This window comes from Elgaria multicarinata, chromosome 20 (genome assembly GCF_023053635.1).
Source record: "Elgaria multicarinata webbii isolate HBS135686 ecotype San Diego chromosome 20, rElgMul1.1.pri, whole genome shotgun sequence".
NCBI classification, from domain to species: domain Eukaryota; kingdom Metazoa; phylum Chordata; class Lepidosauria; order Squamata; family Anguidae; genus Elgaria; species Elgaria multicarinata.
In genome coordinates this window covers 4,900,447-4,919,180 of record NC_086190.1, presented here as the reverse complement: position 1 = coordinate 4,919,180, position 18,734 = coordinate 4,900,447, and the positions used below count along the sequence as shown (strand labels likewise).

The following is an 18,734-nucleotide window of genomic DNA, read 5'->3' as shown; positions in this document are numbered from 1 at the left end:
TGGTAAAACTCTGCACAAAAAGAATCTTGATGCAACCCTACAATACAATCCCATCAAGACTGCCTTTTTTGCAGTGTTTTGTCAACACACACAAAGAACGCAAAGGGGAGGAGATGCAAATGAATGAAAAGAATGGAGTTTTGCGGCAAACTGCGCTTGCTCTAATTCTGGAATTCATTTTAGAAATTCTCCCTGGAAAGCAGAATTCAGGAGTGGGATAGTAGGCAGAGCGAGCCAGAGAAAATGTAAAGAGGAAAGTAGAAACAGGAGAAACCTTCTAATCTGTACTGAAAATCTGTAAAAGAAAACGAGAAAACTCAGAGAACCAGTCACGGCTGCAGACTGCACTCTTTTTATAGGTACGGCTCCACAGATCAGTTCAAAAGCTGGCCACCCCGAGAAGGTCTCCTGGAGTGACATGGGAAGTCGATTCTCCTTCACCAGCGATGAAAGTCCACAGGTGTGGTCAGGTATGGAAGCACCAGCATTGTAAGTGGTATTTTGTGGTGGTGGTGGTAGGTGAAGACCCACCATCAGCTATAGACATGGACATCTTTCTAGGTGGCATCCTCAGGATGTTGTCAAGGACGATATAGGGCAGCCTTCTCCAATCTAATAGTCCCAGATGTGATGGACTGTAAGTCCCAGTCTGACACATCTGGAGGCATTGGTTGGAGATGACTGACAGTGCTTGTCCTTTTCTAAAACATGTGGTGCTAGTCCTGGGGGTGAGTGGGTTACTCTCGGCTGCGGAAAGCAGTTCTTCTTCATTTTGGGGTCAAGCAAGAAATGGTTGCCACCTTTCGTGCCGTGCTTGTGGGCTTCCCAGACATATTAAAAAGGATGCAGACAAGCTGGAGGGGGTTCAGAGGAGGTCAACAAGGATGATCAGGAGTCTGGAAACAAAGCCCTACGAGGAGAGACTGAAAGAACTGGGCAGGTTTAGCCTGGAGAAGAGAAGATTGAGGGGAGACATGATAGCACTCTTCAAGTACTTAAAAGGTTGTCACACATAGGAGGGCCAGGATCTCTTCTCAATCCTCCCAGAGTGCAGGACACGGAATAACGGGCTCAAGTGACAGGAAGCCAGATTCCAGCTGGACATCAGGAAAAACTTCCTGACTGTTAGAGCAGTACGACAATAGAACCCGTTACTAGGGAGGTTGTGGTCTCTCCCACACTAGAGGCCTTCAAGAGGCAGCTGGACAGCCGTCGGTCAGAGATGCTTTAAGGTGGATTCCTGAAGGGAGCAGCGGGTTGGACTCGATGGCCTTATAGGCCCCTTCCAACTCTGCTATTCTATGATTCTATGATCTAGCTGGCTGTGGTTGAGGAACAGGATGCTAGACTAAATGGACCCACCTTGATCCATTCCAGCAGGGCTCTGTTTATCACACCTTCTAATAGCCGACTCAGCTGGTGAGTGCCAAATAGCCAAATGGGAGCCAGTGAGAGGCAGGAGGGATTTCCGTGCTTGAAGTTTGCAGAAGTACAAAAAATAACTACCAAAACCTAAGGAGGCAACCCGCCCTGGCCAATGCATTCTACTGAGGAGTGAGCACGCTTAATAGCCAAATAATGTTGACTGTCCTATTGAAAATGGTGAATGGAAAACTGGAAGGGGCCAGGAGGTAGAAGGCCCTGCTTGATTTTCTTACAATATATAATATATATATTTGAGAGGGCTGGCAGGAACCCTGAACAGGAGCACTCGTCCTAGTGTAGTGGTGGGCGGGGCAAAGGGGGCGGGACCGAAATACCAGCCTCTTTGAACTTAAAAGTCTTCCTGCCAGTAGTGAAGCCTTTGAAGAGGCATCCCAACCTCTTAGAACGGAGGAAAACCAGCACAAACACCGAGGAATCACCCAATGATCTGCGGCCGGAGGAAAGGGGACCGCCCAAATGTTGCTCATGGTCCCGAGCTCTTATGCTCCTGTGCTGTGGGATTCATGGGAACATTATTTTGGGGAGATCCCACTTCACGTTTTTATATTCCTCTTTGGGTAACGACCGTAACTTGGTGGTAGAGCAAGAGTTACTAGGAATGAATGCCAGGGGCGTCAATCTACGGTGTCATTGACGTAGGTTAGTGTGTCCAGCTGCAACGGATGAAGCCAGCTGACTTGCAGCCCTGTTTCATTCTCTCTTGTTCAATCGCTCTGGATTTCGATAGCTCCAAGCCTCGTGAAAACCAATTAAGTTCTCACTCGGTCATTCCTCAACCTCACCCTGGAGAAATCATGATTATGGATACATGAATAATCGATGATTCTCATCCTGCTAATGTTAGAGAGAGGACGGTAATAGAATATGAGATCCATTTGAACTGTCCCACAGGCCCGTCCGCCCACACCATCCCTGCCGGGTTGTTTGCAGAGAGCAAAGAGAACGGGTAGATTTCTCTCCAGTTTACAAAACAGAGGAGCATAAATAGATGCCAGCACCGGTTGCTAAAAAGAAAAATGCCCCAAAATAGCCGCCATGCTTTGGGCTGCGGAGACGTGGTGTTTTAAAATCAGGAATGCCTCTTACACCAAGTCAGACAAATAGTCCATCAGCCAGACCAGGATTGTCTACTCTTGAGTAGGGATGTATGGCTTGTGTAAAACCCATTCTGTCGGTGTTTCACAGATTGTTAGGCAACCTTTGTTTTGCTGTCTGCTCGTCGATAGAATCATGGTGTGTGTGTTTTTAGTTTCCACATTTGCACAAATCCGTGTTTGCACATGTGCAAATTTGTGCCTGTGAAAAGGTGCAAATCCCTCCAAAATGTATAAATCCCACCACCCACCACCCCATGCATATTTTCACATTTTGGGGGAAATGTGCATTTTCGGCCCTTTTTTTTTTTTTTTTTTTGAAGTTGCATATTTTTCTATTACTAAATTTGCGCAAAATTCCAGAAAGTTAGGAAAACGGTCCGCACATTTACAGAATCCCCATCGTGGGGGAAACCTGTTCTGCTGTGGAATCTGTGAGTCGGATTCATAAAAACCTAAAACCATTTGGTTCTGCTGCTGCTTTCTCCAACATGCCTACTCTTGAGTCGCGGCAGTCCTCTAGGGTGTCAGGTAAGGACGGGAGAGGAGTTCATTTGGTTTGCATTTCTGATGCCAATTTACTTAATTTTGCACTTGGACCGAAACTCAGTTATCCTTCAAAATTTGCACTTCTCAGAATTTTGCAGGGCAGGATGGATTGCAATGCGCTGTTATGACTGCAATGCACTCTATGTGGATGCAACCTTGAATCTGTGTTCTCCCCAACCACTGCTATATTGCTCCCTGACAGCTCACTATTCTCTTTCGCCTGGATACACACACACACACACACACACAGCACCAGCACCAGGTTTTGGAGGATGCTGGGGCAAGACAACCTCCGTGCGGTCTCTCATTGCTGCCCGTTTCTTGCTTGACAGGATGACAGCCAGGGAGTGAGCAGGGGGGGCTCTGCACCGCCTTGGGCTGAACCCCCAAATCCAAGTCAAGGCGGGCAGATTGCATCTGGCTTTCCTGGGGTTTGGCCACGCAGCGAGCACCCAGGGACCCTCCGAGGCTGACCCGCTTCGGGGGGTGTGTGAACCTTGCTTCGGTTCCGAAGTGAGGCGGCCCAGCCCCGAAGCATCCCAAGTGGATTCGGGGCAATTTCAGAGGCTCCAAAATGGCCTCCAAGGGGAGTCTGGGGGCCTGTGCACAACCCTAGTGAGGAGGCTGTGGCGTTTCCTCCTCCTCCTCCTCCTCCTCCTCCTCCTCCTCCTCCTCCTCCTCCTCCTCCTCCTCAATGCTTCTGTTGTCTGGACCAGAATGAGAGGCAGGTGGCAAAGGTGAGGAGAAGAGCAACTCCAGGGGCCTATTGTTTTTGAGCCCCTGCTGGGTTCTGAGCCCTTGACAGGGGCTCAACCGTGCCTACCCTTGACACCAGAACTTCAAACTGCAAACACACACACAGCACTGACATATAGATATAAATCAACAGAGCTGGCTGCATTTTGGACTCTCCTTAGGGATATGGCTCTGGGGAGTTCTGAAGAGCGCTTGTATGTCAACATTTGCCACCACGCCACTGCCTGCTTTGCAGGAAGGTTGTGCTTGTGATCAAACCCTTCCCCCCGACACACACACATACACACTGAGAAAGCACTCGCAAAGGCCTGGAAGAGCACGAAGAGCCCTATTACCCAAAATAAAAGTACTTTTCAAAAAAAAATAAAAAAATCCTCCCCCGCTGAAATGACATGGCACTCAGCTCCACTTAAGGAAACATTAATTTGGATGTTCTCGCTCCTTGTCAGGCTGCTTTTCCAATTTCTAGTCACTTTGTGTTTGAAATTGGTGCATTAAAATCTTTCCAAACAGGTAACCCTATTACACTTGTAAATGTGCATTGATAGAGCTATGGGACTGTAGGTTGCTTCCGCAGCAGACGACCCTTTAGAATCATAGAACAGTAGAGTTGGAAGGGGCCTATAAGACCATCAAGTCCAACCCCCTGCTCAGTGCAGTCAGTGGTTCCAGGGGTTAGAATTGTCATGCTGAATTTCATCTCAATTCCACTGTCCCCCAATATAGTGGAATAATTGTCAAATACACCCCATTGCACCTTGTGTGGCTCAGAGAGGTAAGCGGCAGTTACTGCAGCCGAAACTCTCCCCACGGCCTGAGTTCGATCCCAGCGGAAGCTGGTTTCAGGCAGCCGGCTCGGGTCGACTCAGCCTTCCATCATCCCGAGGTCGGTAAAATGAGTACCCAGCTAGCTGGGGGAAAGGTAACCACGACTGGGGAAGGCCATGGCAAACCACCCCGCTACAAAGTCCGCCAAGAAAACGTCAGCGAAAGCAGGCGTCCCTCTAGGAGTCAGCAATGACTCCAGTGCTGGCACGAGAGGCTCCTTTCCTTTCTACACCCCATTGCTTTGTACTAAAACTGTGATTGAACTGGGGTGTATTGGACCCCAATATCAGATTAGTGAAATGCTTTTTAAAACAGGATGACAACCGAAACAGAATAGCGGAAGAAATGTGAAAATGATACAAACAGAATAAAACGGCTGTTTTAATCTAATAAAACAGCCCAAAATAAACTGTAGTAAAACTCAGCAATATGATTTTGGTCATAAAATGTCTGAAGCAATACATTTTTTTATGCTGGAATAAGTGGATCTTCTATTGCCTCCACAAAACCAATTGATTAAAATAAGGAGAAAAATCATCTTTAATGGCAAGGCATTCTCGGGGAAGGGAGATGGTGAGTAGGTTGTGCACTATCCTCAGGGCCGCTGCCAGACTATTTTGCGCCCTGGGCAGGTGAGCGGTTTCCAGCCAGGCGCGCCGTTCTGAAGCCGCCCCCCAGGCCCCAGCATCCTGGCTTCGGAATGGCGCACCAGGAAGCCGCCCTCTCAAAGCCGCAGTGGGAGAGTGGCTTCTGCTATTCATAGAATAGCAGAGTTGGAAGGGACCTACAAGGCCATTGAGTCCAACCCCCTGCTCAATGCAGGAATCCACCCTAAAGTAGGGTGACCATATGAAAAGGAGGACAGGGCTCATGTACCTTTAACAGTTGGATAGAAAAGGGAATTTCAGCAGGTGTCATTTGTATATATGGAGAACCTGCTGAAATTCCCTCTTCAACACAACAGTTAAAGCTGCAGGAGCTATACCAGAGTGACCAGATTTAAAAGAGGCCAGGGCAACTGCAGCTTTAACTGTGGTGATGAAGAGGGAATTCCACCAGGTTCGCTATATATACAAATAACACCTGCTGAAATTCCCTTTTCAATACAACTGTTAAAGATACAGGAGCACCATCCTCCTTTTCATATGGTCACCCTACCCTAAAGCATACCTGACAGATGCTTGTCCAGCTGCCTCTTGAAGGCCTCTAGTGTAGGAGAGCCCACAACCTTCCTAGGTAACTGGCTCCATTGCCATACTGCTCTAACAGTCAGGAAGTTTTTCCTGATGTCCAGCCGGAATCTGGCTTCCTGTAACTTCAGCCCGTTATTCCGTGTCCTGCACTCTGGGAGGATCGAGAAGAGATCCTGGCCCTCCTCTGTGTGACAACCTTTGAAGTCTTTGAAGAGTGCTATCATGTCTCCCCTCAATCTTCTCTTCTCCAGGCTAAACATGCCCAGTTCTTTCAGTCTCTCTTCATAGGGCTTTGTTTCCAGACCCCTGATCATCCTGGTCGCCCTCCTCTGAACACGCTCCAGCTTGTCTATGTCCTTCTTGAAGTGTGGTGCCCAGAATTGGGCGCAATACTCTAGAAGAGGCCTAATATAAGAAGAGCCCTGAGGTTGAATCAGACCAAGGGTCCATCTGTTGACCAGGGACCCACAAGAAAGACATGGTGCAACAGTACCCTCCCACCCATGTTCCCCAGCAATTGGTGTATATCATTATTTTTATTTATTTATTTATTACATTTCTATACCGCCCAATAGCCGGAGCTCTCTGGGCGGTTCACAAAAATTTATTGCATTTTATACCACCCAGTAGCTGAAGCTCCCTGGGCAGTTCACAAAAACTAAAACCATTCAAAGCATAAAACAAATAGTATAAAAAACATGACATAAAATACACATTAAAATGGATTAAAACGTATCATACATGATTAAAACATCTTTAAAATGTCCTGAAAACATTCTAAAATTTTCACTGGATAGGCCTATTATTGCTTTTTTAAGTTCTAAAAGACTGTGAAGTTGACAAATCTCCTCCGGCAGGCCATTCCACAGTCTGGGAGCAGCAGAAGAGAAGGTCCTCTGGGTAACAGTTGTTAATCTAGTTTTTGCTAGCTGAAGTGGATTCTTCCCAGAGGACCTGAGTGTGCGGGGTGGATTTAGGGTGACCATATGAAAAGGAGGACAGGGCTCCTGTATCTTTAAAGTTGTATAGAAAAGGGAATTTCAGCAAGTGTCATTTGAATGCATGTAGCAGCTGGTGAAATTTTGTCTTCATCATAAGAGTTAAAGCTGCAGGAGTCCTGCCCTCTTGACCGGATACAAAAGAGATGAGGGCACCTGCACCTTTAACTATTGCTATGAAAAGGGAATTTCACCAGATGCTGTCTGCATACAAATGACACCTGCTGAAAATCCCTTTTCTCTACAACTGTTAAAGATACAGGAGCCCTGTCCTCCTTTTCATATGGTCACCTTAGGTGGATTGTATGGGAGAAGGCGATCCCGCAGGTAGCCTGGACCAAACCATGTAGGGCTTTAAAGGTAATAACCAACACTTTGTACTTTGCCCGGAAACTAATCGGCAGCCAGTGAAGAGATTTTAAAACTGGTGTAATGTGGTCATCCCCTAGGTGCACCAGTGACCAGCCTGGCTGCCATATTTTGGACTAATTGAAGGGCTTACATGGGCTTACTGCCTCTGCTACTGGAGGTAACACATAGCCATCAGGACAAGTAGCCATGGGTAGCCTTCTCCTACTCCAGGAATTTGTCCAACCTCCTTTTAAAGCCATCAAAAGTGGTGGTCATCATCACTACATCTTAGGGAAGTGAATTTACATAAAAACAGACAACACATACAACAGGCAACTTATATCTTAAAACATTTTCTTTCAACTATCAGCCAAAGACAATCCAGGAACTGATTAGAAACTCGTTATATCTTGCCAAATAGCTGAGAACAGAAGGCAGTTTTAACCTGGCATTGAAAAGGTAAGACTGGAGGGTGACCCTATGGAAAGGAGGACAGGGCTCCTGTATCTTTAACAGTTGTATTGAAAAGGGTTTTCAGCAGGTGTCATTTGTATGCATGCAGCACCTGGTGAAATTCCCCCTTCATCACAACAGTTAAAGCTGCTAAAGTATAGCTACAGTGACCAGATACAAAAGAGGGCACCTTTAACTGTTACGATGAAGAGGGAATTTCACCAAGTGCTGCATACATACAAAGGACACCTGCTGAAATTCCCCTTTAAATACAACTGTTAAAGATACAGAAGCTCAGTCCTCCTTTCCATAGGGTCACCCTAGGAAACGCTCTTGGCACCAGGAGATCATTCGATGATCTATGTGACATGTTCAGACCTTCCTGACTGTGTCTTCAATCTGGCCACCACATTTTGCACAAGCTGCAGCTTCTGAACTGCTTTCAAAGGCCAGTTCCACATAGAATGTATTGCAGTAGTCTAACTTGGTTGTTACCAGAGCACAGACAACTGAAGCCAGGTTATCTCTGTTCAGAAATAAACCAAAGTTGGTTTATTATCTGTGTTTATTGTTTACTGCAATGCGCTCTACGTAGGGCTGCCTTTGAAGACGGTTCGGAAGCTGCAGCTCGTGCAAAATGCAGCAGCCAGATTGATTTCGGGAACCAGAAGTTTCGACCATATAACACCTGCTCTGGTCCGCTTGCACTGGCTGCCTGTATGTTTCCGAGCCCAATTCAAGGTGCTGGTTTTGACCTATAAAGCCTTACACGGCTTGGGACCACAATACCTGACGGAACGCCTCTCCCGACGTGAATATACCCGGTCACTACGTTCAACATCTAAGGTCCTCCTCCGGGTGCCTACTCCGAGAGAGGCTCGGAGTGTGGCAATGAGGGACAGGGCCTTTTCGGTGGTGGCCCCCAGACTGTGGAACGATCTCCCTGACGAGGCCCGCCTGGCACCAACGTTGCTATCTTTCCGGCACCAGGTTAAGACTTTCCTCTTTGCCCAGGCATATGGTGGCACATCTTAATCACCCACATGTTTAGGGTTTTTTTTTTAATGGTTTTTAATGCTTTATGTGTGTATGTTCTGTGTTTTAGAATTTTAAATTTTGTATACTTGTTTTTATCTCAATTTTAGAATTTCTGTAAACCGCCCAGAGAGCCCTGGCTATGGGAGCGGCATATAAGTGTAATAAATAAATAAATAAATAAATAAATAAATAAATTTATTATCTCAGTTTATTATCTCTGCTCTGCAGCAGATGGAGAGAGCAACCCCCAACGCATTATCGGCGGCTATATAGTCGTGCCCCACTCTTCCAAGTACCTGGTGTCTCTGAAGAGGAAAACGGGTTATCACTTCTGTGGCGGGGCACTGGTCAGTCGGAGCTGGGTTCTGACTGCTGCACACTGCAAAACTGGGTAAGCAATGCCTGGCGCAGAGGGCATCTCGAGACAAACAAGATGGCGGGAGCTGGACCAAACTTTTATTTATTTATTTATTTATTTATTACATTTTTATACCGCCCAATAGCCGAAGCTCTCTGGGCGGTTCACAAAAATTAAAACCATAATAAAACAACCAACAGGTTAAAAGCACAAATACAAAATACAGTATGAAAAGCACAACCAGGATAAAACCACGCAGCAAAATTGATATAAGGTTAATATACAGAGTTAAAACAGTAAGATTTAAATTTAAGTTAAAATTAAGTGTTAAAATATTGAGTGAATAAAAAGGTCTTCAGCTGGCGACGAAAGGAGTACAGTGTAGGCGCCAGGCGGACCTCTCTGGGGTAGCGCCGATGAGGAAATGTTGAATAAATTCAAAATTGGGACAAATGATCAACATTCCAATTGGCTCTGGGATGTGAACATCCACAAGGAACTTCAAAACGTGAGGATTTGAGGAATACTAACTCATCCCCAGTTCATCTAAGACAGGGGCAGGCAACTCCGTCTTTTGGGTGGTCCTTCATGACTAGCCCCGCCTCCCATAGCCACCATGGTGCAGTGGTAAATTTGGGCATTGAGACGCTCTTTCCATCAGTTGGATAGCTACATCCCCAAGGGAAGGGCAAAAGTTCTGGCGGCTTGTCAGTGAAGAAAATTCAACGCAGAAAAGAGCAACGAAAATGATTCCGGGGGAAGGTTACAACAGCTGGGATTATTTCGCTTGGGAAAATGGAGGCTGAGGGGAGATGTACACAAGTATGCCTGGTGTGGAGAATGGGGAGAAGGAGACATTTTTCTCCCTCTCCCGTAATACTAGAACCTGATGGGGTCATCCCATGAAGTTGAATGGTGGGCGATTCAGGACAGATAAAAGGATGGACTTCTTCATAGAATCATAGACTAGCAGAGTTGGAAGGGGCCTACAAGGCCATCGAGGCCAACCCCCTGCTCAATGCAGGAATCCATCCTAAAGCATCCCTGAAAGATGGTTGTCCAGCTGCCTCTTGAAGGCCCCTAATGTGGGAGAGCCCACAACCTTCCTAGGTAACTGGTTCCATTGCCATACTGCTCTAACAGTTAGGAAGTTTTTCCTGATGTCCAGCCGGAATCCGGCTTCCTATAACTTGAGCCCATTATTCCGTGTCCTGCACTCTGGGAGGATCGAGAAGAGATCCTGGCCCTCCTCTGTGTGACAACCTTTTAAGCATTTGAAGAGTGCTATCATGTCTCCCCTCTATCTTCTCTTCTCCAGGCTAAACAAGCCCAGTTCTTTCAGTCTCTCTTCATAGGGCTTTGTTTCCAGACCCCTGATCATCCTGGTTGCCCTCCTCTGAACATGCTCTGCAGAGTTAAATTATGGGATTTACGGTAGTAGTGGTGGCCACCAATCCGTCTCGGGAGCGGAGCGCGGCCGGAAGGGAGCCGCCTCTCGCCCGTAGCGCACCTCGTGTTCCATTTGGATGGCTTTAAAAGAGGGTTTTATAAATTCCTGGAGAAGAAGGAGAAGGCTGTGAATGGTTACTAGTCCTGACGGCTAAGTGCTACCTCCAGTATCAGGGGAAGTATGCACACCAGTTGCTGGGGAACATGAGCGGGAGGGTGCTGTTGCACTCATGTCCTGCTGGTGGATCCCTGGTCAACAGCTGTTTGGCCACTGTGTGAACACAGTGCTGGAGTTCAGTTGACGGACCCTTGGCCTGATCAAGCATGGCTCTCTTTGTGTCCTTTTGTTCTTATGATTGCTCAGAGGGAACAGGGAAGTCTGAGGTAGGTAGGAGATGACAGCAGTGTCCCTGCTAATAAAACAATGCTGGTATTGCATCCCTGGCAGCCTGGCTCCACTACATCACTGCACGGCAGCCATTTTGTGGTGGTGCTCAGGGCAATTTCTCAAACTGTCAAATGTGCCCCCAGCCCCAAACTGATGACATGTCAAAAATGCCCTGCTTTCTGCCTTTTCTGCCTTGCTTTTCAGGATCAATCAAATGCTGATCGTGGCCGGAGAATATTCGCTTTCCACTTTTGAAGGCACGGAACAGGTGTTCCGGCCCGCCCGCATGGTGGTCCATCCAAACTATAGTGCCACGTCCAAGAACGCAGACATCATGCTGATTAAGGTAACAAATCTTTCATTCTGGGGAGGTCCAGGGATGAATAGACCTGTCTCTTTCCGTTTCCCCCGCTTTCTCATTTTTTCTCATCTTAAATTTAATTTGTACAATTTGTCCTGAACTTTGGGGCGGGGGGGGGGGAGAACGTTGCTAAAGTTTACATGAAAATATGGATTCCTGTTTGCCACTGAGCCATCACCTGATGTTCTCTGGGAGGTCATTTGGAGGTTCTTGGAGTGCGCAGCTTTGGACTAGTCAATTTTTGTTTGCAAGGACTGTGAGCTGCATTCAGCTCCAGTACTCAAAACTAATTCCTGAGCTCAGAACCCTTTGATTCTAAGTGAATGTCTCTGATTGCTGCATCTCAGGGTTCTAGTAAAACAGGCAAAGTAGATCCTGAAAGTCTGGAGTGTGCCCTTCCCTGTGATAGGGATGAAAATGTCGACCCTGCTACGAAAAAGACAAAATCCATTGCAGGCAGAACTAGGAAGGAACCGAAAATAAAACTGCTGGTATCATCCTACCCTTATACAAATTTACGATGCGAACACAAGTGGAATGCTGTGTACGTTTCTGGACATAAAGAAGATCATAGAGTTAGAAAAAGAGCGGAAAAGGGCAGCTAAGAGCTTCTTCAGGTGAGCATTTTATCGCATGCTTGCGACTGGCCACTCACGGGACATTTTGATGACACAGTGATCCTCCCATGCATCTGCCGCTCCTTCTGCATTTTTTTCCGTCACAAAATAAGACCCAGAAAATCTGGTGTGTTTTTTTGGCTGTGATGAAACTTGCCGCCATTTCCTGCTGTGAGAAGGAAAAGGAGTGTGAAAAAACACCCAGTGAATGGGCCATGTGGTCGTTGCTGCCGCTGCTTTCTTCCCTGTATGAAGAAATATTGTGCAACAGGAGCAGAAGGAAGAGCAACAGTAGGGAAACGCAACTCACCCCACCCACCCATCTGACGATCCTCTAAAGTGATCAAAGAGCTGGTATTAACTCCCTTATGAGGAAAGCTTACAACATCTGGGACAGTTTTTAGCTTAGAGAAAAGGGGATATGGTAGATGTGTGTAAAATTATGCACGGTGTAGAGAACGTGGATAGGGAAACATTTTTCTTCCTCTCCCATAATACTAAAACACAACGGGATCATCCGATGAACCCCACTGATGGGAAATTCAGATCAGGTAAACGTATTTCTTTGCACAGCACATAGTTAAACCATAGAATTAAACTACTGCAAGACGTAGTGATGGAGACCAACCTGGACTTAAAACAGGACTAGACCCATTCCTGGAGGAGAAGGCTGTCCATGGCTGCTAGTCCTGATGGCTATGTGCTCCCTCCAGTATCCGAGGCAGTAAGCCTATATGCACACCAGTTGCTGGGGAACATGGGCGGGAGAGTGCTGTTGAACTCATGTCCTGGTCAACAGCTGGTTGGACACTGTGTGAACAGAATGCTGGATTAGACAGACCTGTGGTCGCTTCTTACTGTCTTATGTGTCGTAGGCGATCACTCACCTATGCCGGAGGGGCGATTGGTAAAAGCGTGAACCGCCTCCTCTTTTGGTGTCTCCTACAGCTAAACAGGCCTGTGGCGTACAGCCCTTTTGTCTCCATCGTGCCCCTCCCCCCGCAAGGAGTGACCATGAGGGACGGCCGCTTCTGCCAAGTCTCCGGCTGGGGCTATACCACCTCCATCGGGGGGAGGACGTCAGACACGCTGCGCAGCGTGCACCTGCCCATCATCCCCACGTGGAAATGCAACAGCTCCTCTTCGTACGCTGGGTACATCACGAAGAACATGATTTGCGCCGGCTTCAGCACGGGCGGGAAAGACGCGTGCCAGGTACACGCCGGTCTCCTTCGCTTAGCCGTGGAGTTTTGCTTTTGTTTCGTTTTTTACAAAGACTGAGACCTTCTTCTCTCAGGAGAACGCTCTTCTGTTTTGCACTTCTGGAGATGGTTTCAGTCTTGGAGAGGGGGGGTCTCTGGGCAAAGAACTCCCTGTTGCCCCCCTTCTTTATCAGGGGGCCATGACACTACACTGCAGGCAGCTGGGCCTACCCGCCATTTTAATTTCCCACAGGGCCCCAGAGCAACACTATGTCTGGGGCACTGTGGGAATTAGCGTGCCTGCTAGCTAGACAAAGCTGCCTGACGCAGCTCAGGGAGCCAGGTCAGAATGAAAACACGAAATTGAATTATTATTATTATTATTATTATTATTATTATTATTATTATTATTATTTCCTACCCGCCTCTCTGCTCTGATCGAGGCCGGGAACAACAGCAAATATAAAATACGTCAAACTGAATTAAGAACATAATATACATTGTTAAAACATCCTAAAAACATTCTAAAAACATCCTAAAAATTCCCCTGGATGGGACTGCCGAAAGAGATCAGTCTTGATAGCTTTCTTGAATGCTGTCAAGTTGACGAGTCACCTCCGGCAGGCCGTTCCACAGTCTGGGAGCGGCAGAAGAGAATTAAATTACCAGGGCCCAAAGAAGATATCATGAGAGGACCCTGCCAAGGAAGAACTTAGGGGAGGGATTTTACAATTTAGATAGGGGGAAATCCATGCAAAAGGTGGAAAACCACCCTAGAGGCCCACAAGAGCCATCCGTCAGGGATGCTTTGAGGTGGATTCCTGCATTGAGCAGGGGGTTGGACTTGATGGCCTTATAGGCCCCTTCCAACTCTATTATTCTATGATTCTATGACCTTGTAAAGGCAACTTCCTATGTTCTCCTCTTCTAGAGCATAAGAGTGAGCAAATGCTCTGAATCACCCCATGCGCTTTAAAAATATTAAAGCATTTCACTTTCAAATTTGTTTCATCTTGTCGTGGCCCAAATCACAATGGAGACGCTTTCTATGTTCCAACACACCTGCATTTGATAGAAAGGAATTTTGTACGTTGCAACAGAGGGAACACACCTCTGCCAAGGAGCATTCTCTGCCTCTTGCTAGGTGCGGTTAGCTTTTATTAGCAAGTTCTGGTCATGCAGACATGAAATAACTGAGCGTGTGCAAAGTACTTTTTTTGACTCAATAGGAAATTTAGCTGACCACAGTTTTTTGTGCAGTTTCTATGGTTAGGCTAGCTCTTTCCTGTCTGTCCTGTAAGAGGAACTTGCCTGACAGTCACCCATTTCAAAGTTCATCTAGAGTGAATGTTATTTCTACACCAGGCACAAGATTTTTTTAATGAACAGTTCAACTCCAGTACCAAAATGGCTTCCCTTATGCCAAGATATGCCTATGTAGGGTGACCCTATGAAAAGGAGGACCGGGCTCCTGTATCTTTAACAGTTGCATAGAAAAGGGAATTTCAGCAGGTGTCATTTGTATACATGGAGAACCTGGTGAAATTCCCTCTTCATCACAACAGTTAAAGCTGCAGGAGCTATACTAGAGTGACCCGATTTAAAAGAGGGCAGGGCGCCTGCAGCTTTAACTGTTGTGATGAAGAGGAAATTTCAACAGGTTCTTCATATATACAAATGACACCTGCTGAAATTCCCTTTTCAATACAACTGTTAAAGATATAGGAGCCCTGTCCTCCTTTTCATATGGCCACCCTATGCCTATGGCCACCACACTCTTCATTCTATGGGCAGAGACTCCCACTCTGTAAGGACAGCCTCAATTTTCCTGGTCATTGTCCCAATTTTGTCCCTGTTTTTATGGCAGGAGGGCGGCCTTTGGGGATCCCTTGTGAAAACAGCCTTCGAACAGACTGCTTGTGTCGTCATTACTTTGGGATTCCGCCCATCATACTTTCCTGCATATCTCACAAATCTCCCATCTCTAACACACGCATGCACCTAAATCAGCCTTCCTCAACCTGGGGCGCTCCAGATGTGTTGGACTGCATCTCCCAGAATGCCCCAGCCAGCTGGCTGGGGCATTCTGGGAGTTGCAGTCCAACACATCTGGAGCGCCCCAGGTTGAGGAAGGCTGACCTAAATGAACGCACATGAATATGAAGGCATCAGGCAGTCAGCCATTTTACACCCTGCAGGTATCTTTTTATGGTATCTGTCGTGTCTCTCAGAATGCTCGTAGTTTCAATGAGAGGCAAATGTTGAGGTAATCCACAAAGCTTTTATTAAGCAACAAAGGTCTCTTCTACCTGAATAAAGTCTACCTCTTGGAAACGACTCCCTAGGCAAAACTATGCAAACTAAGCAAGACAATTGTCCGCTCAAGAAGAGAAAGAAATTACTTCTCAAATGCCCATAACTTCAAAGCACCTGGTGCGGTGGTAGGTTCTGGCGTAATCAAACTGACTTTCTCACGGCTTCTTTACGCGCCATGCGTTTCAGCTTCCAGCGGATCCTAGCATCAGTTAGTGTTTCGGAACACTCGCCCCCGGAAGCACACTCACTTCCCACCGAGTGTGTAGGATTTGGCCTTGAGGAGATAAGCTCTGGAGAGGGCTGACTTCCAGCTGAGGAATCGCCCGTGAGAGCTTCCTCCCCCACTGGTACAGGCTGGCTGGTGTCCGCTCAAGAAGAATAGGAAGCCACTTCCAAACACCCGTAACTTCAGAGAGCTTGGTGTGGAGGCAGGTTCTGGCATAATCTAACTGACTTTCTCATGCCTTCCTTCCGCCCCATGCATTTCAGCTTCTGGCAGACCCTAGCATCAGCTAGCTTGTCGGGACGCTCACTTCCGGAAGAAGGTTCACTTCCCACCGAGTGTGTAGGATTTGGCCTTGAGGAAATAAGCTCTGGAGAGGGCTGACTCCCAGCTGGGGAATCGCCCGTGAGAGCTTCCTCCCCCACTGGTACAGGCTGGCTGGTGTCTGGCGCTGTCCGAATCTGATTCTGATTGATTACCTGAAACATCTTCTCCCAAAACAGGGCAGTAGGGTTAGACATGACAGTATCGTAGGATATTTTTCTGAGCGTACTGTAGCCTTCCCTAACCTGCAGTCCTCTAGATGTTTTGGACGGCAACCCCCATCATCCCAGACCCCTGTCCATGCTGCCTGGGGCTGATGGGACATGTAGTCCAAAACATCTGGAGGATGCTGGATTGGGAAATGCTGCCTTATGTAAGATGCCAAGAGATTTTACCACGAAACTACAATTCCCACTCATCATGTCCTGCCCTTCCATGTGAGTTTCTTTTTTTCTCGTGAGTTTCTGGTGCTTCCAAGTTCAAACCAGGTGGATGATGGGGGAGGCTTTAAAACAGCCTAATGAAATTGAGAAAAGCATTCACACATTGAGCTTTTTTTGGAAACATAACAAAGTGTTTGCACCTCTTTTGACGTGGTTTTCGCATCAATGCTTGACACTGTATTTTTTTTCCTTTGTGGTTTTTCTTCCCTTGTCCCGTCCTGTCCCGTCCCGTCCCCCCCGCGGCCAGGGGGACTCCGGTGGGCCACTGGTTTGCGACGGACGTGTGTTTGGAATCGTTTCCTGGGGTCACAGCTGTGCCAGTCCCAGGTACCCAGGTGTCTACACAGCAGTGGCCAACTTTCAGAAATGGATTTACAAGACCGTCTTCAAGAAGTAATAGATGACTGCTTTCCTGACATTTACCTCCAAGGACCAAATAATCTTTTTGCGGTGGTGGTGGGGAAAACAATAACGTCATCATCGTTGTGGACTTGTTTTGTCGCATCTGAACATTTTCAGGGGGAGGGTAAAAGGGTGAAGGTGAGGGCTGTCTTTTCTGCCGCATGATCTTAATCAAGCCTATATTTTGCTTCATTTTCCTCATGTACCCCTTGCCTGTGATCTCCCCTCTTCCCCAATCTGGAGCCCTCTGGAGGCGTAGTCCATGCAACTAATACCCAGGACTTCTTCCCAGAACAGCGATATAGAGCTTTTCTACACAAGGCTACTAATGTGCTGTACCTACCTTGGTTTTTGGCACAGAATTGAGATCTGAGCACTACACAAAGAATGTATCCGTTCCGCTACATGGCCTCTAGGTGGCAATGTTGTATAGTGGAATAGCACAAATACACCCATGGGGGGGAACGTGTTTTCTTTCGCATTCACAAATAAAACCACATTTTCCCAGCTTTAAAAAAAGTGTCAAAAGTGCTCTCTAGACACAGAAACGAAACTGGAGGGTCACTTCTAAAGACCCTGTAAACAGCTGTGAATAGGTCACGATGAGTACAAAACAAATGCCTTATGTAGAAAAGCTCATAATGCTGATTCTTTCCCTCTCTTCAAATGCCTCTTCAAAATTTTCTTTTTCCATGTGGAAAGCCCCACCCTGAGGCTTCAATCCTAGACATGCCTACTTCAGAGTAAGTCTCATTGTGCATCATGGGACTTACTTCTGAGTAAACACAGATAGGATTGCACCATTTATTCCCAACAGTAGCCAAATTTCTAAGCTCACGTAACAGCATTAGCTTTTGCCTGTAGCCAGGGGAAGGAGGGTGCTAAGGTTGCCTTCCCCCTAATTTTTCTCTGCCTCCCTTAATTTTTTTTATAAACAAATAGTTTAAAAACAGTTTACAATTTTGTCTTTAAAAGGCCTGCAACCTAGATGAACTGCTCCCTACTTTTTTGATGTCCTCCATAGAACATTTAGGCTGGCTACAAGGCCTGCATTAACCCACCTTCATTCCTCCGTCCTCCAATTGTTTTCACACTGTCTGTTTTACACTGTAAGCTCCTAGGGAGCAAAGATTTAAACCGAGGGTGGAGTTTAAATGATTTAGGGCACCAGCATTTCCCCAGCCAGCCATGCATAGGATTGGGTCCATAATGAATTAGAGATTTGCAACGTGCCTCAGTTCCCCAATCTGTAAAATGGAAATAGAAGCAATTTAAGAGGATCCTTGGGAAAAGGTGCCAGGTAAAGGCGGAAGGAAAGCTGAGCTGGACCTTGACTTTCATTTATTTGGAGAGAATTAGGCACATATTTGGGCGTTCTATTGTCACGCCGTAGGAAATAATTAATCTTACAAGCTTAATTAGAACTGGAGTCTGCATGGAGGGTGGAGGGCGGTTGAACTTTAATGATTTCCAGGTAAAATGCCACATGTACACTTCTGGAATTTGTACTGCATAATTAACCAGAACGCTTCTCAGTGATAGGATTTTTGCCTTCTTAGAGCTTACGCCTTAATTTTGTTTGCATTCGAAAGAGCTTTGACATGAATACCGTTCGCTCTAAAGCAGATATTTGTCTGAGATGGATCTCATAAATCGGGGAGACAAATAAAACGGAATAAAACTGGAGCACTGGCCACTTACGCCGTCGAGCTGCCGACGTGATGCAGCCTTCCCCAACCTCATGCCTTCCGGATGTGTTGGATTGCAACTCCCATGGGGATGATGGGGATTGCAGTTCAACACATGTCAAGAGTGGGACAGGCTGCTGTATAGCGTGTCAGGTTGGCGTTTGGGCCTGAGAGAGCTGGGTTCAAATCTCACTCAATCAGGATGCTCAGGTTGTCATCTTTCTGTACACACACACACACACACACACACACACACA

The 18,734-nt window shown here is 46.8% G+C and overlaps 1 protein-coding gene across 1 annotated transcript; it reads left to right on the top strand.

Moving 5' to 3' along the window:
- Positions 1-418: 418 nt before the first annotated feature.
- Positions 419-16,784, top strand: LOC134411571 (trypsin-3-like). The gene is made up of 5 exons (XM_063145436.1): positions 419-470; positions 8,935-9,097; positions 11,106-11,247; positions 12,828-13,094; positions 16,635-16,784. The coding sequence occupies exons 1-5, from the start codon at positions 419-421 to the stop codon at positions 16,782-16,784; spliced, it is 774 nt and encodes a 257-aa protein (XP_063001506.1).
- The last annotated feature ends 1,950 nt before the right edge of the window (positions 16,785-18,734 follow it).